This window comes from Myxocyprinus asiaticus, chromosome 20 (assembly GCF_019703515.2).
Source record: "Myxocyprinus asiaticus isolate MX2 ecotype Aquarium Trade chromosome 20, UBuf_Myxa_2, whole genome shotgun sequence".
In the NCBI taxonomy this organism is placed as follows: Eukaryota; Metazoa; Chordata; class Actinopteri; order Cypriniformes; family Catostomidae; genus Myxocyprinus; species Myxocyprinus asiaticus.
In genome coordinates, this window is record NC_059363.1 from 33483657 (window position 1) to 33507434 (window position 23778).

At 43.0% G+C, this 23778-nt stretch overlaps 1 protein-coding gene across 4 annotated transcripts in view; it reads right to left on the reverse strand.

Moving 5' to 3' along the window:
* Positions 1-4474: 4474 nt before the first annotated feature.
* LOC127411330 (solute carrier family 35 member F4-like) overlaps positions 4475-23778 on the reverse strand; it is a 75544-nt gene continuing 56240 nt past the window's right edge. For 3 of the 4 annotated variants that reach the window (XM_051646839.1, XM_051646841.1, XM_051646842.1), the window contains exons 3-7: positions 21921-22140; positions 21047-21172; positions 19327-19519; positions 18207-18296; positions 4475-6681 (exon numbers count right to left, since the gene is read on the reverse strand). In XM_051646839.1, coding sequence (XP_051502799.1) covers positions 6440-6681; positions 18207-18296; positions 19327-19519; positions 21047-21172; positions 21921-22140 — 871 coding nt within the window. In that variant the 3' untranslated portion in view covers positions 4475-6439. Of the gene's footprint in view, positions 6682-17741; positions 17790-18206; positions 18297-19326; positions 19520-21046; positions 21173-21920; positions 22141-23778 lie in introns of those variants that run through there. The other variant, XM_051646843.1, reaches the window with a different exon arrangement.

The following is a 23778-nucleotide window of genomic DNA, read 5'->3' on the forward strand; positions in this document are numbered from 1 at the left end:
TGTGTATAATTGCCTTTAAATTGTGTCTGCATATGGAGTGTTATCGCCACTTCCCAGAGTGGTTGAACCAGTGGCCAATAATCTGGATTTAAAGACTTCCTCTGCATTCTGTATACTCCCCCCTCCCTTTCTTCCCTATGCCTCATTTCACTTAATTGGGCTTCCCCAGCATTCTCAAAATACACAACCTGTCCACGCAACTAATATCTCATTCCATTTCTGAGAAAGCAAGGTTGGTTTTTTTTTGTTTTTGTTTTTTTCTTTTCTTTTTTCTTCACCAAAATCAAGACAATAAGTATTTGGACAATTTCTGATGTCCAAATAATTTTCATAAACTACACCTATAGTTACTCTGCTGGGGCACCTGAGTGAACTCTCCTAAAAATTCCCTTGACACCAATTAGTTAAAAGTTATGTAAAATAAATGTATCTGGAGAACAGATCAAGCATCATTTATTAGCAGATGCAATTTGGTTTGATATTTTATTATCTAATCATGCAATGAATTTACATTGTAAGAGTAAGGCCAGTTTTAGTTTCAGTAAGTTTTAGTTTCCGTTTGCATTCAGGGTGTTCATGTCTAATGCATGTATTGTTATGGTGAATGACGTAGTCTACTCGGTAACATCACACAAGTTATGTTAATTAATTAATATTAATTTAAACAAAACAACTATTTTAACAATTAAGTCTAAACAGAATACTGGGACTGTTCTCATAAATAATAGAGTCTGTTTCAGTTTAAATTTGCTCTTTTAAAACAGTAATCAAATGGCAGAAGCTTTTTTAACAGATCTTTATTTTTGTCTTTTATTATAAAAGGAAATGTAAGGCTCATTCACTAAAGCATAATATATTTCCTCTGAATATATACAATCTAATACTACTATGTACAGTGCAAATATTCCTTGTATTTCATATACATATACAGTTTATCCGATTTCTGAAAGCATTCATGTGTACATTGATCCAAACTGTCCCTGACAGGGTCTATATTCACAGAATACAGTCCATGGGGATGGCTGGCTGGGGGGTGCAGTGTTTGCGTGCATAGAGATAATCTGAAAGTCTATTCATTTCTATGTACTGGATGAGTTAATCTGCCCATAGAAATGCAAGGCCCTCACTTAAAGAAGAGAATACTAGATCCATTTTGTAAATATATATATATATATATATATATATATATATATATATATATATATATATATATATAAATGAGTAAATACTGTCTGTAAATACCCCTGTTTGAAAACAGAATAGTTTGCCCACAAATGAAAATTCTAAAAAAAAAAAAGTTTTCCTGCCGTTCCTGACATACAGTGACAGATCACAGTGACCTTGGCTGTCACACTCCAAAAAGGACAATAAAAGTAGTCCATTTGACTGATGCGCTATATCCCAAGTCTTCTGAAGATATACGAAAGCTTGGTATGAAGAATAGACCAAAATTGAAGTTGTTATTCACTGATAATGTCTACTGCTGCCAAAGCTCACCTCTAGCCCTGCTTTTGAATCATGTTCTGTTACTACACATGAGAACCAGTGGCACTTTGCCATTAATGACGCTGACACACCATTTTTGAATCTGGATGCAGACAATCAAGCATTGACAGAAGTGAGGATAATCAGTGAATAACGACTTAAATTTCAGTCTGTTCCTAAAAGAGTCGTATGGACTATTGTAATGCTGGGTATGAGGAGTGGAAGAGGAAGAGAGGAGATGCAGGATTAAATCCTTTAAATCCTTTAATGTCACTCGCTGGAGTGGAACAAACAATAAATCTTAACATCAAAACTTAACACAACGTAACACTTCAAGGACTGACCAATGAATAGGCAAAACAAGAGTATATTTATACAAAAGAACTAATGAGGGAATGGAATACAGGTGAGGATAATAATTAACAGATGAAAGTGATGAGGGCAGTGAAACATGGGAGATGTAGTCTGGAGGAAAACTTCAAAATAAGAGTCTTTGAAGAACGTGAGGGAGACAGACTGTGACAACTATGGTATGGTGTGGAGCTTAACAGACATGTTCACTTTGTTAGGTATAATGTACAGTTAGCCCATTGTTAATGCAAAATAAACCCAGACAGGGTGATCAGGTATCTTGTATCTTGATTATCTTGTATTATCTTTTAAATATTCCAGTTTTTAGAAGATAAAAATATACAGTCCTTTGAACTTTTGTTTCTATTTTTGAAAACAAACATTGTACGTTTTATTATCCACCACAAAAATGTACAACAGTGTCATTAATAAAGCGATGTTGCTGATTAGTAACAGTTGCATTTAAACCTATGTCCTCATTATCATGCCGCAGGTGATTGAGTCATAAGTGTCCCAATGTTCAGTGGATAAACACCCTTGCCAGTGCCCTCATTTTCAATCACGATATACTGATTCATGACAAAGTTCTTGACAAAGAACCCAGATCCTTGTCCCATGTTGACACTAAGAAGTAATTGTGTTTGCATTATCAGCGATAAGCATAATTCAGAGGTTCCATTTTCCCTCTAAGATTACATTTGTTCTCCACTTACGGTTAAGTTTTGGGGGTAGAGTTAATAAAATTTGCATTCCTCTTCACTGTATTACATCCTTTGCAGCTAAAAACATCTTGCTTTATAACTCACTTTTGGCAACCCCCCCCCCCCCCCTTTCACTTTCTGACACTGGGGGAAGTGCTTCCAATTTTGGTAAACACAGACTGACATTAGCTAAATGAAATGCATTTTACCCTTTTTAAATACATGGACAGGTATGTACATAAAAAAAAGAGTCATGTCCTTGGCCACTAGATAATTGTGTGCAATTGCCTTTAAATTGTGTCTGCATTTGGAGTGTTATCGCCACTTCCCAGAGGGGTTGAACCAGTGGCCAATAATCTGGATTTAAAGACTTCCTCTGCATTCTGTATACTCCCCCCTCCCTTTCTTCCCTATGCCTCATTTCACTTAATTGGACTTCCCCAGCATTCTCAAAAAACACGTACCTGTCCACTCAGCTAATATCTCATTCCATTACTGAGAAAGCAAGGTCGTTTTTTTCTTCTTCACCAAAATCAAAACAATAAGTATTTGGACAATTTCTGATGGTCAAACTTAGTGGAACAGGTCCATAGTAATGTCAAAAACTACACCAATGGGTACTCTGTTGGGGCACCTGAGTGAACTCTCCTAAAAATTCCCTTGACACCAAATGGTTAAAAGTTATGTAAAATAAATTAGTTTGGAGAACAGATCAAGCATCATTTGTTAGCAGATGCGATTTGGTTTGATATTTTATTATCTAATCATGCAATGAATTTACATTGTAAGAGTAAGGCCAGTTTTAGTTTCAGTAAGTTTTAGTTTCAGTTTGCATTCAAGGTGTTCATGTCTAATGCATGTATTGTTATGGTGAAAAGGGTTGGGAGGGTTACTTTTGAAATGTATTTCACTACAGATTACAGAATACATGATGTAAAATGTTATTTGTAATGTATTTCGTTAGATTACTCAAGGTCAGTAACATATTCTAAATACTTTGGATTACTTCTTCAGCACTGGTAGATTTTTTCACTTGTTTTGACTATAAGAACTCTGCCAGTACAGTAAGACAAAATACACATGTTAAAAATACATTCTCTGAAAAACCTAAATATCATATGCAGTGTTGTTTCTAAAACAAGATGAATCTAATTGATCTTGTTTTAAGGATTTTTAGATATTTTTACTGGAAAACAATACAAAAATTATTATCAAGAATAAGATTTTTGCCCTAATATCAAAGGTCTTACTAGAAAAAAAGAAATTATGATCCAACATGAATTTTCTTGATAAAAAATATGATCGTGCCTGGTAACGTGCATGTAAAATGGCTAGAAATAGCATTTTAGCTTAGCGTAAAGCTGACAATTTACACAAGGTTTATTTCTATTTCTTCTGCTCCAATCTTACTTCAAATTTACTTCTCTGTCTGCTCGTATGAATGTAACACATCATAAGAAAGTGTTTCATCGCTGTTCAAATGCACTTTGGATCGCATGATGTATATGTATAAATGTTTTCCATCTGAAAGGACTAAATATTAAATGAAACAAATGACAATAAAATGCAAAGTAATCTCTTCAGTAATCAAAATACTTTTTGAATGTAACTGTATTCTAATTACAAATGATTTAAATTGTAACTGTAGTGGAATACAGTTACTTATATTTTGTATTTTAAATACGTAATCCCATTACATGTATTCCGTTACTCCCCAACCCTGATGGTGAATGATGTAGTCTACTCGGTAACATCACACAATGTATGTTAATTAATTAATATTAATTTAATAAAACAACCATTTTAACAATTAAGTCTAAACAGAATACGGGGACTGTTCTCATAAATAATAGAGTCTGTTTCAGTTTAAATTTGCTCTTTTAAAACAGTAATCAAATGGCAGAAGCTTTTTAAAGCAGATTTTTATTTTTGTCTTTTATTATAAAAGGAAATGTAAGTTCATTCATTAAAGCATAATATATTTCTTCTACATATACACAATCTAACACTACTACGTACAATGCAAATATTCCTTGTATTTCATATACATATACAGTTTATCCGATTTCTGAAAGCATTCATGTGTACATTGATCCAAACTGTCCCTGACAGGGTCTATATTCACAGAATACAGTCCATGGGGAGGGCTGGCTGGGGGGTGCAGGGTTTGCGTGCATAGAGATAATCTGAAAGTCCATTCATTTCTATGTACTGGATGAGTTAATCTGCCCATAGAAATGTAAGGCCCTCACTTAAAGAAGAGAATACTAGATCCCTTTTGTAAAAAATAAATAAATACTGTCAGTAAATACCCCTGTTTGAAAACAGAGTAGTTCACCCACAAATGAAAATTCTGAAAAAAATAAATAAATAAATAAATTCCCCACCGTTCCTGACATACAATGACAGATCACAGTGACCATGGCTGTCACACTCCAAAAAGGACCATAAAAGATGCGCTATATTCCAAGTCTTCTGAAGTCATACGAAAGCTTGGTGTGAAGAATACACCAAAACTGAGGTTGTTATTCACTGATAATGTCTACCGCTGCCATAGCTCACGTCTAGCTCTGCTTTTGAATCATGTTCTGTTACTACACATGAGAACCAATGCCACTTTGCCTTTAATGACGTTGACATACCATTTTTTTAATCTGGACGCAGACAATCAAGCTTTGGCAGAAGTGAGGATAATCAGTGAATAACGACTTAAATTTCAGTCTGTTCCTAAAAGAGTCGTATGGACTATGGTGTTTTTATTGTTGTTGTCCTTTTTGGAGCTTAACAGACATGTTCACTTTGTAAGGTATAATGTACAGTTAGCCCGTTGTAAATGCAAAATAAACCCAGACAGGGTGGTCAGGTATCTTGTATCTTGATTATCTTGTATTATCCTGAAGGGGTTTATTTTGCAATAACAACTGGCTGACTGTACATTATCCCGCTTACACGGCTAAATATACTGCATAAATGGACATAAAATATTGATTTGCGCTGAAATTATATAATTATGTGAGAAGAAATAAATCGCTGAACAGTTGAAATCCATTTCTGTCTGATTCCTCATTATTCAGTCTATTGCAAGACTAATTGCCCAATAAATAAATAACTGGACATGAAACATTGATTTGATTTTACATTATTTTATAAGCTTACTTGTAGAGATCGCACAGTGATCCGAGAAGCAGAAGAGGTTACTCACAATACCCAGATAACCAGTCTAACACGTCTTAATCCCCGAATGTTCAGTTGTTACTCAGCGATATCAGACTGCCAGGTACTGCCATTGACCAATCAGAATCAAGTATTCCAGAGTGGCATGCAATAAAAATTGTTCTTGTATGGCAAGAACTGTGTAAAGATTCTTTAAAATGTCTACTTTTGTGTTTTACAGAAAGAAATAAGAACAGCATATGGTTTTGGAACGACATAAGGGTGAGTAAATAATAACATAATTTTCATCTTTGGGTGAACTATTTCTTTAAAGGGATAGTTCACCCAAAAATGAAAATGCTCTCATCATTTACTCACCCTCATGCCATCCCACATCAGGGTGAATAAATGATAAGAGAATTTTCATTTTTGGGTGAACTATCCCTTTAAGAGGGCGAGACGTTATTCTCGGAACACTCAATAAATCTCTTAAATGTTATCTCCATTAAAGTGGAGGCCAGTAACAGCATGTTCTGGTCTCTTTTGAAATCTGTTCTTACTGGCTGATGTGGTTATTGTTAAAGAAAATACCATCATTCCTCTCCACTTTGCTGTTTGTCTTCAAGACCCCTCCATTCTTTCAAAAACCTTGAATATAACCAGACCGTTCTATTTGCCCAAATGCTGCTGCATGCTGGATCTATATTGACCACTGGCTACTCATTCCTAGGTCTCTGACAGGTTAAAGGTCATGCCAAAGGGATTGATATGGCTCCGTTGGCTCTACTCCGGCTGCGTGTGTGGATGCTGGACTCGGTGAGCTCCTCGCCGTGCTCCTCCGTTTTTTTGTCAGCCAGTGCAGTGAGGAAGCGCAGGGTGACTGTGTCCCACTCTTCAGGGAGCAGGAGCAGCAGGAAGCCCAGGCAGATGATGCAGGTGGCAGCCAGACGCACCACACTGAATATCACTTCGTGCTTCAACACGTCAATGGCTACTCACAGAGAGATGATGATAAGGAAAGAAATGGAGAATATGCATGAAGGGGGACAACAGAGACATTTTTAAGAGCTGGTCTAAATCTGAATTTTGGTAGTTCTTAAGACAATGAAGACATTGAATGAATAAATGTTTCAAAGAATACATAAGGACATTGTTGAATAATAATAATAATAATAAAAAAAAAAGAGAAACGATGCAGGCTTAAGTGAAAAAAATTGCAATTTTGTCTTTTATTTTTACTTGTAATTAAATGTAATAAATGGTTTCATTGTAGCAGGCCCTTTTTTACAGTCCATTGTTTTGTTAAAAAATCCAATTAATTTCTTAAGGTAACCACAGAAGAACTAGTTTCTGTAATTCAAAAGTAACCTTGTTCCCAAACTTACTATAAGTGGGTGAGACTTACTGACTTTGGCAAAGTCTTCTCTACCAAGCAACCAATTAATTCCAGTCAAATCAAACTCATTACCGCTAATTAAAAAACAAAAAAACATTCAGTGTTAAAGTGGCCGATACTTTAAGAAAAAGCAGTCTATATATGAAGAGTTATTGCAATCCTGTGCTTGAATTTTGAATAAATATCAAGTTCATTAACATAACGACTGGTGTTTATGAGTCTCAGTTCCCCATTATTGGCTAAGACAAAGTCTGTTAAAGGGCTACCATTTATAATGATAAAATAAAACTATCCATTCATATTCACATTGCATTCTAATGCACTGCACACCATGATTTTACCAGTAAAATTCAAAGCCACATGCCAGGAATGTACTGTAGTATTTATAAAAAAATGAATAATATTTGCTACAATTGAATCATGGGAGCTTTCTAGAAGAAATGCGACATGTCAATTAACTCACTGACCTTGACAGACTGTTTTTAAAGACAAGCACCCTCTTAAGGAATTAACAGTTGCCTTGGCAACTTCACCACTCCTTTGTCACGAGTTAGTAGTTTGCTTCTACTGAAGACACTCGCTTGTAAGGGTTTCTTATGGTGTCATGGGGAAGACTGAGAGATTTGATCTGTTACATTTTTAGGTGAATCCTACAAAGCCTGTCAAGAACATGGCCGGGTCATACTGTATTTCACCCCAAACTCGAAAGAAAAAGTATGAAATTATATTATGCATATTCTTTTGCATTGCTTTCGTCTTATTTTCCTTAGTTTCTTTCATAACGCAAATTAAATTTTGATCTTATAAATCTAATTCAAATTTTTGCATTATTGTAATGTAAAATAATTATTTTGTAATGCCTTGAAGTTATGCCAATTTTCATTAAAGGTGCTGTAAGCGATTTCAGCCGTTCTACTTCCACGAGACTGAGCCGTTGAATTAGCAAGACCCCCTCTTTCCAAAACATCCTGGTTACTTGCGTAACCTCTGTTCCCTGATGGAGGGAATGAGACATTGTGACGATGTAGTGACACTAGGGGTCACTCTTGGGAGCCCAAAACACCTCTGGTCTTTGAAAAAAGGCCAGTGAAAATTGGCGAGTGGAATTTGCATACCACTCCCCCGAACATATGGGTATAAAAGGAGCTGGTATGCAACCACTCATTCAGGTTTTGTGCTGAGGAGCCGAGACAAGGTCCCGGCCATTTCAGTGGGTAGTCCAGCGCTGTGGCAGGAGGGGCACAACGTCTCGTTCCCTCCACCAGGGAACGGAGGTTACGCAAGTAACCAGGACGTTCCCTATCTGTCACTCACTCGACGTTGTGTCGATGTAGTGACACTAGGGGTCCCTATACAAAACTCCACATCTGGCTGAACTGTGTTACGTGGACTGGCGGTGTGTGACGGGCAGACCACTGTGTGCCTCGTAGCCAGCGCACCAGGCTGACACGTAAATTCCCCCAACGCTGTTATGAGTGTCGAATGGCCCTTCGAGGACAAGTCAACTGCCAAAAAGATAGAGACAAGCTAGCCCAGTCATGGCCTCTTATCCTCTCTTTTTTTTCCTCTCCCCAAAAAAAGAATGAAATTTGTTAACCGACTGGAGCCACCAGGTCTACGTCGAGGGGATGTCCCTCCCAAGGGGAAGACACCACGGAGACCACACCCCGCCCACGGGGTGGGGGGGGTATTTTGAGTGGAAATACGTCACATGATCTTGCTGAGCTTTGTCGGAAGAATGTCATGTGGAGAAGTCCCATGGTAGGTCCTACCCTACGGGGGAGGAGTTTCTACAAACATTGTGACAAGGAAGATGCAGTTTACCAACAGGGAAACGAATTAGCGGAAGATATACGTCGCATGGGGTTACCTATGGGGAACCAACACATGCGGAGCACCTATCCCAGTACAGGGCTAGTTAGCACATGTACTGAGCCAGCAGCGAGTTACTCCGCAAACTCATCTGCCACAGGGCTCGGAGGAAGTCATCCAGGGAACACAGATTGTGAACACTACTGGGAGTCAACAGCGCAGGGGAGGTGAAAGGCGCTATGTGCAAGTGATAAACCCGGCCAGCTGTCCCGGACTTACCTGCTTGTGCCTGCCACTACATGGGATGAAACCGGTTCTACCCGGAGATTGTAGAACCTCGCAAAGTTGTTGGGTGTTGCCCAGCCCGCTGCTCTGCAAATGTCTGTTAGAGAGGCACCACTGGTCAAGGTCCAGGAGGCCGCCACACTCCTGGTAGAATGGGCTCGTAGCCCTGCCGGGGGCGGCACGTCCTAAGCGTGATATGCCATTGCTATGGCGTCAATGAGCCAGTGGGCGATCCTCTGCTTGGAGACAGCGCATCCTTTCTGCTGTCCACCAAAGCAGACAAAGAGCTGCTCAGAGAATCTAAAGCTCTGCGTGTAATCCAAATAGATGCGTAAAGCATGCACCGGACACAGCAACGTCAGGGCTGGGTCTGCCTCCTCCCGGGGCAGTGCTTGCAGGTTCACCACCTGGTCCCTAAAAGGGGTCGTGGGAACCTTGGGTCGGGGTCTCAGGGTCATGTGAGAATAGCCCGGACCAAACTCCAAGCACGTTTTGCTGACAGAGAACGCTTGCAGGTCTCCTACCCTCTTGATGGAAGTGAGCGCAGTCAGGAGGGCAGTCTTTAAAGAGAGTACCTTAAGCTCAGCTGACTGCAGGGGCTCAAAGGGGGCTCTCCGTAGACCTGAAGAACTACAGAGAGGTCCCATGAGGGAATGAGGCGCGGTCTGAAGGGATTCAACCTCCTGGCGCCTCTCAGGAACCTGATGATCAGGTCGTGCTTCCCTAAGGACTTACCGTCCACTGTGTCGTGGTGTGTCGCTATAGCTGCTACATACACCTTCAAGGTGGAAGGGGACAGCCGCCCTTCCAACCTCTCCTGCAGGAAGGAAAGCACCGATCCGACTGCGCATCTCTGGGGGTCTTTGCATCGGGAAGAACACCACTTAGTGAACAGATGCCACGTCAAGGCATACAGACGCCTCGTAGAGGGGACCCTAGCCTGAGTGATCGTGTCTACCACCGCGGGTGGTAGGCCACTCAAGTCTTCCGCGTCCCGTCCAGGGGCCAGACATGGAGACTCCAGAGGTGCCTGTCCCTGAGAAAGAAGGCCCTTCCTCAGGGGAATTTGCCAGGGGGGGCTGTCGCGAAGAGTGTGAGTTCCAAGAACCATGTCTGGGTGGGCCAGTAGGGTGCCACCAGGACGACCTGCTCCTCGTCCTCCCTGACCTTGCACAGGGTCTGTACAAGTAGGCTCACTGGGGGAAATGCATATTTGCGTAGTCCAGGGGGCAGCTGTTTGCCAGCGCGTCTATACCGAGAGGTGCTTCGGTGAGGGCATACAGGAGCAGGCAGTGGGAGGACTTTTGGGAAGCAAACAGGTCCACCTGTGCCTGCCCGAATCGACTCCAAATCAGCTGGACCACCTGAAGGTGGAGTCTCCACTCGCCCCTGAGGGTAACCTGTCGTGACAGGGCGTCCGCTGCAGTGTTGAGATTACCCGGGATGTGAGTGGCCCACAGCGACTAGAGGTGCTGCTGACTCCAGAGGAGGAGACGGCGGGTGAGTTGTGACATACAACGGGAGCGTAAACCGCCTTGACGGTTGATGTATACCACCGTTGCCGTGTTGTCTGTCCGAACTAACACATGCTTGCCCTGGATTAATGGCCGAAACCTCCACAGGGTGAGCAGAATTGCCAACAACTCAAGGCAGTTGATGTGCCATCATGGCCACGGGCCCTTCCAGGAGCCGGTGGCTGCATGCCCATTACATACAGCATCCCAGCCCGTTTTGGAGGCGTCTGTCATAACCACGACACACCTGGAGACCTGCTCTAGGGGAACACATGCCCGTAGAAATTTGAGGTCGGTCCAAGGGCTGAAGAGACTGTGACAGACTGGCATAATGGCCACGTGATGTGTCCCGTGGTGCCATGCCCATCTCGGGACTCGAGTCTGAAGCCAGTGCTGAAGCGGTCTCATATGCATCAACCCGAGTGGAGCGGCCACCGCTGAGGATGCCATATGCCCCAGGAGCCTCTGAAACAGTTTCAGTGGAACCGCTGTCTTCTGCCTGTGTGCACACAACACATCCCGAGAGTGAGCTAGGATTTGGCAATCGTCGAGATAGTTGAGGATGCGAATGCACACTTCCCTTAACGGGGCAAGGGCTGCCTCTGCGACCTTCGTGAAGACGCGAGGGGACAAGGACAGGCCGAAAGGGAGGACCTTGTAATAATACGCCCCACCCTCTAATGCAAACTGCAGGAAGGGTCTGTATTGAGGTAAAATCGAAATGTGGAAGTACGCGTCCTTCAGGTCTACCGCCGCAAACCAATCTTGATGCCGGACGTTCACTAGAATGCGTTTTTGCATCAGCATCTTGAACGGGAGTCTGTGTAAAGCCCGGTTCAGTACTCGCAGGTCCAAGATTGGCCGCAACCCACCACCTTTCTTCGGTACAATGAAGTAGGGCCTGTAAAACCCCTTCTTCATCTTGGCCGGAGGGACAGGCTCTATCACACCCTTCCGTAAGAGGGTAGCGATTTATGCATGCAAGGTAGCGGTGTTCTCGCCCTTCACCGAGGTGAAGTGGACACCGCTGAACCTGGGCGGACGCCTAGCGAACTGAGTCGCGTAGCCGAGCCGGACAGTCCGGACCAGCCATCGCGATGGGTTGGAAAGCGCAAGCTACGCATCCAAGCTCCGGGCGAGGGGGACCAAGGGGACAGTCTCGTTGGACGTACCGGCGGGTGGGGCCTCATGGTGGGGCGGAGCCTGAGGTGCCACACCATGTCGTGGCCGTGCTGAGTTCAGAGACATCGAAGTACTTACCTGGCTCCTTGTGACCACCCCTGGAACAAACTGGGACGGAGGAGGAAGAGGCCTGTCCTCGTGACCCGTGGAGATCGTAACAACGGGGGCGGATTTGTGCCACAGCTGGGCGCGCAGGGACGGGGAGACCGCCGCTGGAGCGCCAAACCTGCCAAAATGGAATGGTGGACGGTGGTCGTGATGGCGGCCGTGCACATCGGGTATGTGAGCCAGGGAACAAGGAAACTGCTGAACTCTTGGGTACCGCAGCCACTTGGGCATGCGGCGAAATTAAATGAAAAGGTAACAAAAGATTCTCCTCCTAGCCCTCCACCGGGGGATGGAGTGGTCTGCTTACCAGCTCCAGAGCAGCAGGTTTTGTCATCCTTGGGTCGCCCATCTCAGGGGCGCTTTGAAGCCTTTCACGGGTTCTTGGCAGCCGGCCGTGAGATGGGTGGCGTCTGCTTCCTGCGGTGGGCTCCATGCCGGGGCCGGGATGCAGGGGCGGGCTGCGGCGGAACCGGTGCAGTCACCGAAGGGGGACACCCTTGGCGATGAGCAGACGGGGTGCGGGATCTTGAGCCTTGCCGGGGCAGGATGTGCCGGATAGCCTCCGTCTGCTGGTTCACCGCAGAGAACTGCTGGGCAAAGTCCTCGACGGTGTCGCCGACACCTACAGGCCTTGGACGGGAGCTTTGGGCACCCACGCCAGGTGGCGGCGGTCTGCGGGCATAGGTGCACCACGAGCGCCTTATCCACCGGGGGGATCGCCGAATAGCCCTTGGCCGCCCCATCATCGAGGGTAGTGAGGGCGGGGGAGCTGAAAGATCGGGACCGGGCAGTAAAAGGTGCCTCCCACGACCTTGTCAGCTCCTTGTGCACTTCCGGGAAGAAAGGAACTGGGGCGGGGCGTGGCTGTGAGTGGCTCCGTGAGCCCAGGAACCAATCATCGAGCCACGAGGGTTCAGGGGAGAGCGGAGGGTTCCACTCTAGCCCGACGCTCGTGGCTGCCCAGGAAAGCATGTCCATCATCTCCGCGTCAGCCTGTGACTGGGCAACATTACCCGAGGGGGGGAGCCCAGTTGAGACTTCTGCGGACCCCCCGCCCCTGGGTGCCCAGCTGTGGTACGAATACCCCCACACGGGATTAGTGCTGATGGACCTCGGGGACGAGACTCCTCCTCCCCCCTCCTCGGCCAATCTCATGGTGGCCGGCAGGAGCCATGTAAGTGCTTCAATGTCCCTCGACTCAGCACATCCACGGGGCTCGAATCCCCTCAACATGGCACCTCGAGCTCCGCCTCACCGCGAGGCCCCACCCACTGGTACGTCCGACATGATTATCCCCTTGGTCCCCCTCACCCAGAGTTTGGACGCGTGGCTCGCACTTTCCAACCCGTCGCGATGGCTGACCCGGACCATCCGACTCGGCTACGTGATTCAGTTCGCCAGGCGCCCGCCCAGGTTCAGCGGCGTCCGCTTCACTTTGGTGAAGGGTGAGAACGCCACTACCTTGCGTGCGGAGATTGCGACCCTCCTGAGCAAGGTCGCGATAGAGCCTGTCCCTCCAGCCGAGATGAGGAAAGGGTTCTACGGCCCTTACTTCATCGTACCAAAGAGAGGTGGTGGATTGCGACCAATCTTGGACCTGCGAGTACTGAACCGGCCTTGCACAGACTCCCCTTCCAGATGCTGATGCAAAAACACATTCTAGCGAGTGTCTGACATCTAGATTGGTTCACGGCGGTAGACCTGAAGGACGCGTACTTCCACGTCTCGGTCCTACCTCGACACAGACCCTTTCTGCGGTTTGCCTTCGAGGGCCAGGCGTACCAGTACAAGGTCCTCCCCTTCGGCCTGTCCTTGTCCCCTCGCATCTTCACGAAGGTCGCGGAGGCAGCCCTTACACTGCTAAGGGAAGTGGGCATCTGCATTCTCAACTATCTCGACAACTGGATGATCTTAGCTCACTCTCGAGAGTTGCTATGCGCACACAGGAACCTCGTGCTTCGACACCTCAGCCGACTGGGGCTTCGGGTCAACTGGGAAAAGAGCAAGCTCTCCCCGGTTCAGAGCATCTCTTTTCTCGGTCTGGAGTTGGACTCGGTCTCGATGACAGCGCGTCTCACGAACAAATGCACTCAGTCGGTACTGAACTGTATGAAAGCATTCAGACGGAGGACAGCGGTTCCACTGACACTATTTCAGAGGTTCCTGGGGCATATGGCATCCTCAGCGACGGCCACACCGCTCGGGTTGATGCATATGAGACTGCTTCAGCACTGGCTTCAGACCCGAGTCCCGAGATGGGCATGGCACCACGGGACACATCGCGTGGCCATCACGCCGATCTGTCGCCGCCTCTTCAGCCCTTGGACCAACCTGGCATTTCTACGGGCAGGGGTTCCCCTAGAGCAGGTCTCGTGGTTACAACAGATGCTTCCAAGATGGGCTGGGGCGCCGTATACAACGGGCACACAGCCGCTGGTTCTTGGACTGGCCCGTGGTTGCGTTGGCACACCAACTGCCTAGAGTTGTTGGCAGTAATGCTCGCCTTGTGGAGGTTTCAGCCGTTGATCCAGGGCAAGCACGTATTGTTCCATATGGACAACACAGTGGTAGATTACATCACCGAGATTCACCGAGAGACATAGTATCATCCCCATCATCAGAACCGCTGAACGTGATGAGGCTGTGCGCTCCCGCAGAGGGCCGAAGCCACGGTGCAGAAGCAGTACATGAAGATTAAGGGGCTCGCGGGGCATGTGCCGGCATGAGGTCCACCTCAAATTCATCCTGCTCGACCTCACCATACCTCCTCATGTGATCCCTCAAGAGTAACAGAAGAGGCAGTTGGGAGGGTGCAGGAGGCTGAATCATCCCTCAGAACGAGGGCAATTCATGAGCTAAGCACCTTGAAACTCATGCCCTCGCAGTGAGGGCAGTCTGTCTCCATGAGAGCTGCCTCTGTGTGAGTGTGGCCCAGACACTAAATGCAGCTCATTAACATCGTGTATATATTTGACGTGAATGCTGACGCGGAAGTGGTAGCCCTCATGTAAAGCCCTCCTCGTGTGAAGACCTACTTGTGTAAAGACCAGCGAGTCTACCTGTGCCAGACCACCGAGCAAGGACACCGACAAGGCGCCACTCACCATAGCACTTAAGTATCTTTTAATTTTATCTCTTTTCTTATTTCCCTTCTACATGGTAACATGTCTACTTCACAAATAACATATGCCTTCAAGCACATCCCTGTTATCTGTTACAGACCGTTTACACAATATAGATGCAAGACAACATCTGTCCTCTCTCCTCTAGGCCAGCACATGCTACACCACCCAGCCCCTGGCTCTCTGACGTCCTTCGTGAACATTGGACTGACCTCAGGGCAGTTGAGAGGAGATGGTGGAAATCTAAAGATCCAGCAGATCTAGGTAAGTATCAGTCTCTGCTTGCAACTTTTTCAGATAACGTTAAATCTGCAAAAACCTCCTATTACCAGAACAAGACCAACAGCACCACAGACACTCGCAGCTTGTTTAGAACATTCAACACACTACTCTGCCCTCCCCCTCCACCACCTGACACATCACTGACAGCAGATGTCTTTGCCACATTTTTTACTAATAAGGTTACAACCATCAGCAATACATTCTCAGCATCACACCCTGTCAAACACCCATCTCCTGTATGCAATTCTTCTGTCTCTATGTTCTCTCCTCTGACTGACACTGAGGTCTCTAAACTCATCCTCTCCAAACACCCCACCACCTGTTCCCTTGGCCCCATTCCTTCTCACCTTCTCCAGGCCATCTCTCCATCCATCCTACCTGCACTCACAAACAAAATGAACACATCTCTGATTACAGGCACTTTTCCCACTACATTTAAGCAGGCTCGAATAACCCCGCTGCTGAAGAAATCCGCACATAACCCCACACAAATAGAACACTACAGACCAGTCTCTCTCATCCCATTCATGGCAAAAACACTTGAAAGGGCAGTTTTCAATCAAATCTCTGCCTATCTCTTACAGAACAAGCTGCTGGATGACAATTAGTCAGGCTTCAAAAGTGGACACTCCACCGAGACTGCCCTGCTGTCTGTCACTGAGTCGCTGAGACAGGCGAAAGCTGAATCCAGATCATCCATCCTGATTCTGCTGGACCTTTCTGCAGATTTTGACACAGTCAACCATCAGATCTTACTTTCCACCCTCTCTTCGCTTGGCATCACAGGAACTGTGCTTGACCTGTTTAATTCCTGTATCTCAGGTAGGTCCTTCAAGGTTGCCTGGAGAGGTGAGGTATCCAAGCCACATCAGCTACTTACTGGGGTACCTCAGGGATCAGTGCTTGGGCCACTTCTCTTCTCTATATATACAACATCACTGGGACCCATCATTCAGACACACGGTTTCTCTTACCACTGCTACGCAGATGACACACTTGTCTTTCCAGCCCAATGACACCACAGTGACTGCTCAAATCTCTGCCTGCCTGGCAGACATCTTGGCCTGGATGAAGGAACACTACCTGCAACTCAACCCAGCTAAGACCGAACTCCTTGTCTTTCCAGCCAACCCTGCTGTTGAACACAACATCACCGTACATCTGGGTGCAACTACAGTAACGCCTTCCAAAACGGTCATAAATCTAGGGGTAACCATCGATAACAATCTAAATTTAACAGACCACATCTCAAAGACTGCACGATCATGTAGATTTACACTCTACAATATCAGGAAGATAAGACCCTTCCTCTCTGAACATGCCACACAACTGCTTGTTCAGTCACTTGTCATAACTAGACTGGACTACTGTAACGCTCTCATTGCAGGCCTCCCTGCATGTGCAATTAGACCCGTGCAAATGATCCAGATTGCAGCAGCACGTCTGGTCTTTAATCAACCAAAGAGAGCGCGTTACACCACTCCTTGTCTCTCTCCACTGGCTGCCGGTTAATGCATGTATCAAGGTCTGCTCCAGCATACCTAAAATCATTTTTGCAGAGCTACGCGCCCACTAGAAGCCTGCAGTCAGCTAAGGAACGTCACCTTGTTGTACCAACACAAAGAGGCACCAAAACACTTTCCTGGACTTTCAGCTTCATCATACCACGTTGGTGGAATGACCTTCCCAACTCCATCCGTGAAGCTGACCCATTTTCTGTCTTCCAAAAATGACTAGAAACACATCTTTTCCATGAGCACTTAACCAGTCACTAATTTAATAATAAAAAAATTAAATAAAATTAAAAATTAAAAAAAATTCTTGTTGCACTTTAATCTGTTTTGAATACTATTCTGATGCTAGTGAAACTTTGTATTATGGCACTTTTTCATACCACTGTCTCCTTAAGATGACTCGCTTATGTTTTCCTCTTTTGTAAGTCGCTTTGGATAAAAGCATCTGCCAAATGAATAAATGTAAATGTAAATGTTTATATATATTATATACATAAATATAGCAGATATAGCAATAAAGGATACTCAGGTCACTAAATAGATTATGTTAAATGACAAAAACAAAAAAACAAAACAAAACAATTATTTGACATTTTGTGTTATCTAAATGCTTTACTTATTTATTGCCACAATATATATATATATATATATATATATATATATATATATATATATATATATATATATGATATAATGTAGGCCTATTTGATTTGATTTGCCTTAATATTTATTATTATGGTTAATGGTTCTGGTTCTGGATGTAGTGTTTTTTTTTTTTTTTTTTTTTTGAGCATCAACGAATGTTTGCACCTTTTGTAATCATTGTGTATGAGTCCCTCAATTGTCCTAAGTGTCAAAAGCTGGATCTCAACATCATATAGCCACTGTTGGGAAGAATACAAATGTTCAGAACATGCTGGATAACCAAAGAATGTGCAAGGATAAAAAAAAAAGAAAAAGAAAAACAAAAAAGAAAAACAGTGGACAGATTTACAACTATCACAAAACATAGAAACAATCATTGATCATTGAGGAAGCAATACACCATATTAGGAATCAAGGGGATGTACATTTTGAACAAGATCATTTGTGTGAATTCAGTTAGTATTTTGTATTGTGGAGTAAATATCTGTTATGTCCAATAGCTTCATCAGGGCAGTACTAAATAAAAATCAAAATGCAATTTTTATGATCCCTCTTATTTATTTTTGTATGAATAAACATCTTGCAAACTCTGCAAGGGGATGTAAGCTTATGCGCTGAACTGTATATATAATGACGCACAGCATAGACTCACACACCTGCATTGCCAGGAACACTGAGTAACGTTCCGATAGATATGAGAATAGGATATGTGAGCACCACTCCAACATTGACCAGGATGTTAAATACTATAACAGAGAGGGAAAGAGAGAAAAGAGATTGTTAAAAAAGCAATGACACGCTGTTATGGTTTCAACATACTAACATCCCCGCCCCCCCCAAAGTTAATGGATACTGCCCTGTCTTTAAAAAACCCTAGAGACGTAGCACCCATTTTTGCTAAAATATGCAGTAAATTCAAGTGGATCTGTTTCTACCACGGTCTACACAGTCTGATACAGCACATATTGGATATCTAAGAAATGCTACTATGAGTGTAAACTGATGATTCTAACCTGAATTCTCTCACCTACTAAGCACTTAAAGCACTCTTGGAAGTGTATTTAAGCATTGTATTTGATCCATTATGACACTGTAACTCACATCTAAACCAGCAATTATCAAGTGGTGATCCATCAGCAGTATTTAATGCCAATACTATGTACACACTCAAGTTATTTTTTGGAGGAGCACTGACCCGCGTTAAGCCCCGCCCTTCTTAGTTACTGTTGCTCATTCAGACAAGCTTTACAGAACATCCAAAAGGAATGAATTGGAGATTTACATGATTCATATGTGGGCTTGAATGAAGCGTCACCAAACGTAACTGCAAAAATAAAGATATTTTGGTTTTGGGTAGCGGAACATGCCCCTGCCCTGATCTCACGCCACTAGTAGAGCCAATGTTGCTGTGTCAGGCTGGTCAGGATGTTCTAACAACAGAGCCACAGTGTTTACACTTTTCAGGGAAATCAAACTACAAGTGGTTTTCTTATAGTTATATCTAAGGGGTCGGGAGTTTTTTGGTTAGCATCGCCCCATTAGCCCTGCTGCTAGATGCTGGAACCACTCCATTTAGTTCCAAAAAGCATGCTTTCCCATTGACTGTCATTCAAAAATATCCATGTATTCTGGCTAATTAATTTGTTTTCAAAAAGAGTAAAAGCTTATCTGATAATATGGGTGATGGCAACATTTGCTAAAGTAGGATTGGTCTATAATGGTTTAAGGTGTGGCTTAGTGAATGTTCAATGTGTTTTTTCAGAATTCCAATGATACCTAGCCAAAGGCCGGCCACACCGCACATATAACCCCAGGGCAAAGATGAGAGGGAACCCCAGTGCTCCACTCTGGTAAAGTAGAGGATGAGGGGAACGCAGGAGATAAAGATGAGGTTGAAAAAGCCCATTGTAGAGAAGAAATGAGCCACCTCGCCCAGATTGGCACTGCCGAGGAACAACTTAAACAGCACCTGAGTGGTACAAAGAGGTTTTGCAGGAAATGCATATAAACACAAAATATCACTGAAGTAATATTTATGGGTATCAGGCTCCTCTGGGTCATTCCTTTTGTGCAATAGCTTTTGAGCACTATAACTTTTAACCTTCGTATACTGTTGGGTCATTTTTTAACAAAATCAGTTTTCCTGATGCACTAAAAATGGTTTCCTTTATCTGAGCAGTCCAAGACTTGGTGACTTGGTGACTTTTCCTCTACTTTTCCTCTACTCTAAAATTGACTAACGATAAGAAAATGAATGGGAAAGACTAAAAACAGAACAATTTTTTTAGATTTAAAATACAATATATAACACACCCACAATGCAGCGCATGTGCGCACAAACACACACACACACACACACACACACACACACACACACACACACACACACACAAATAAATGGGTGAGACTAACACAGCCAGAAGGCTGTGACAGAACGTAGAACAACACACATGCCAAAAACACATGCACGCACGCACGCAAGCACGCACACACACACAGAACAAAGTCTGAGTCTTCTGTTTTATACACTAACTGAATTTCCACAGTCAATTGCTGTTCATTTCTGTTTATTACTGTAAATACAATTTTGTATTGACATTATTATTAATTTACTTATGAATTTGTTTTGTGTGAAATTAATGATTGGCAACAAAATTTCTAACAAAAAAGTATTTTCCTTGTAACACCAGGTCAGGTTTGACTGTAAGCATAATGTGACATTATTTCAAAAACTTCACTTCAAAACATTTAAACAAACAAACACAAAAAAGCTAAACTTTGACAAATAATAGTTTGATAATGTACAAATATACATCAAAATGCATAACTTTATAACATTTAGAATTACTACACAGTATGTTACTGCATAGAACACTGCAGCCATCTACTGGCTATTATTGACATTATATGATTGTCAAGTCATGTTATTAATTAATTTATTTGTTTTTACCAGATGGCAGCAATCTGCCCCCAATGCTTAACAGATTCTTATATTTTCATCATGTTTCAACTTATAGAAGTGTAGGTTTTTAGTGTAATGAAGTTACATCATTTTTGCTTATTTGCATACTCAATTTAATAATTGCATAGGTGAAATCAAGAAATGTATATGTAAACAAGTTATATGTAAAAAATAAAGTCCCAAAAGAAGTGCATAATATTATTGTTTTTACTTCAGGGAAGAAGAAATGGTATGATTTCTTAAAATAAAAAAAAATAAAAAACACAAGTTGCACCTGTACTTTTTTCAGTCAAAAATGGCCATTCACAGTAAAATAAGCAGCCCTTTTTTAACAGAATAAGATGGCTACAAAAATCTATATGGCTGTGTTGTATAAGGAAGTATTTCTATAAAAGGATATACCAGACTTTCAGAAATATGCTCTGATCACTTTAACTTTATTAATTATAACTTGATTATTTACACATTAGTGAAAAATTTACTGCATAACAGGAATGAGAAATCATTTCAGGTGAGCAGGATTTCTGCACTGACCTTGTAGAGAGCTGAAGTGGAGGCAGAGCCAACAGCTAAGGCCACACCCATAAAGGAATCCCCATGGAAACCATCAGCATATGCCATCATGACAATGCCCGTGATGGCCATGATGGCAGCCACAATCTAAGAGGAAAGAATAAGAAGATTATTAAGAAATCCACTCTTTAAAAATGACTACAATAAACTTTTCATAATGATTGCCATCACTGCACCTCTGGGTAAGACTGATTTGCACTTGCCTCCTTTCGTATTTCAGTTGGATCTGGATTCATGTTTTCTTGGTGCAATAAGCAAATACATAGGAAATTATGATTCCAATTCCAAAACATCAAGCAAAATGAGTCAGGAATTCTGACATACAGTGAGCATAATAGCAAACTGGCAAGGCAAACCTTTTTTACACTTGAACGAGAATAAATTCTTATTAACTCACCATTTTGTACCTTAGCATTAAAAATACGTGCCACACTAGTGGTTCCTTCTCAATAATCATCAAGCTGTTAATTCAAATCCAATTTCACGAATCATTTGACAATATATCAACAAGTAGTGCTGCTAACTCATTTCAACACACTCACTGTATCTATTCAATTAAGCATAATAAGTTCATTTATAAATCTTAGTGGTTGTGGGTGTATGTAAGGGATAATGTTATTTTGCAGTAATCACCAGCTGAGAAATTTTCACAGCTCTGTGTGAAAATGGGTTGTCTGGGACAATGGTCAATTGAACAGTTCAGTGGTCATTATACAAATATATTGGACCATTGAATGCCCCAATTGATCAAAAAAATCAAGCATTCCAGAGAGTAAATATCATGTAGTAATAATGGAATAATAATGTGTGATATTCAAAGTTATATTCCTCCTACCCGCACACCCATGAAACGATCTTTCAGGACGATCCATGACAGGAGGAAGACGAAGGCCTTGTGGCAGCAGTAGAGCGCTGAAACGTCTGTGGCAGTTAGTTTTCTCAGTGCCAACAAGTACATATAGTTTGTCAGCATCCACAGGATAGAGAAGGGTGCTGTTCTCTTCAGAAACACCATCAGAGACATTCCATCCTCCCCGAACAAGCGACTACATTCCCTACACAATGACATGAGGAGAAAATAAAGGGTGGCTTTGCTTACTTTGGTAATGCAAAACTGTAGCATTGTAGTGTGTTGTACTGTAGTGTAGTCAAGTGGGTAAAGATCTGGGCTGGTAACCAAAAGGTTGCAGGTTCAAATTATGCAAGGGCTAATTCATCACCATTATGCTCTTGGGTGAGGCACGTAAATGAATAGCTGACCAAAAATGAAAATTCTGTCATAATTTACTCACCTGCCTCATGTCGTTCTAAACCTGTATTACTTTATTCGAACATATTGTGGAACAAAGATCATTTGAAGATTGTCCGGAGAGTTTTTTTCCAAAATGGGAACTGGGGCAGTCAAGCTCTAAAAAAAAAAAAAAAAAAAGAAATTGCACCAAAAAAGTAGTCCATACGACTGGTGCGTTAAATTTTACGTTTTCTGATGCCATAAAAAAGCTTTGTTTAATGGACAGACCAAAATGTGACTTGTTATTCATTGAAATTCTTCCCATGTTGAAAGTTCTCTAATTTCACTCCTGCTTGCATTCAAGAATTAGAGACAGAAGAAAAAAATCACTTGCAGCCGTGCATGAAAATTGTCTGTATATTGGCTCATCATCCTCGTCTCCTCTTCCTCTCTGACACCCTCTGACAGCTATCGTCTGCACCACATGTGTAGCATTTTAACTCTTTCCATTTTGTTTTTTAGCATTGGTCTTCTTACCATTATCACTTTTGGGAGTAAACAGCAGACCTCCCTTTGATCGGTAAATGTCCCTAAAACGCAGCTTCTTCACATCTCCTTATTTTGCGCTTCGCGATAACACGGTGAACCTCGTTATATTCAATTAATGCTTGTGATTAGCAGGACCATACACAGATCCTCCGCTGTCTTTACTGATCCTGGAAGCTTTCATCTCAATCCACAGAGCAATTTGTGAAAACAAAATATTACAAATGCACACCTGATGAACGAAGCAGTGATTGTGTAAAAGAAATAGAACGTTCTGCACAAAATAACTGCAAAACAAAATGTAATTATGTCTTGAATTAGGTTGTACATTTAGGAAATAATTTTTAAATATTTCCAGCGAGGTACTGTAATTTACAATTACAAGTTGTAATGACGAGCAGCACTATGGTCACATTTCATCACTTCACGTATACGGACAGCAACTCCCTTAGGGTGTGTTCACACTTGGCAGGTTTGGTTCGATAAAAACGAACTCTGGTGTGATTGCTCTGTTAGTGCGGTTAATTTGAACAAGTGTGAACGCTGCCATCCGAACCTTGGTGCGCACCAAACAAGCGGACCGAGACCCCCTGAATAGAAGGTCTCGGTCCGTTTCCAAATGAACTCTGGTGCAGTTCGATTGATATATGAACGCAGCATGGACCAAAGATGTCTAAACGGACCAACAACAGGATGTGATGTCACAAGATGTGACCCTACAAATCACGTGATTTGATAACATAGAAAGAGTGGTAAGAGCGGTGTATGCAAAAAAAAATGAGCAGAGGGCAAACATGGAGCAATGAGGAGATAAAGTTCCTTATTAACATTTGGTCTGACGAGCATATTTCCAGTATACTGGAAAAAATGCACAAAAATGCTCAAGTGTTCAAAATGTTCAGGGATAGGTTAAGGG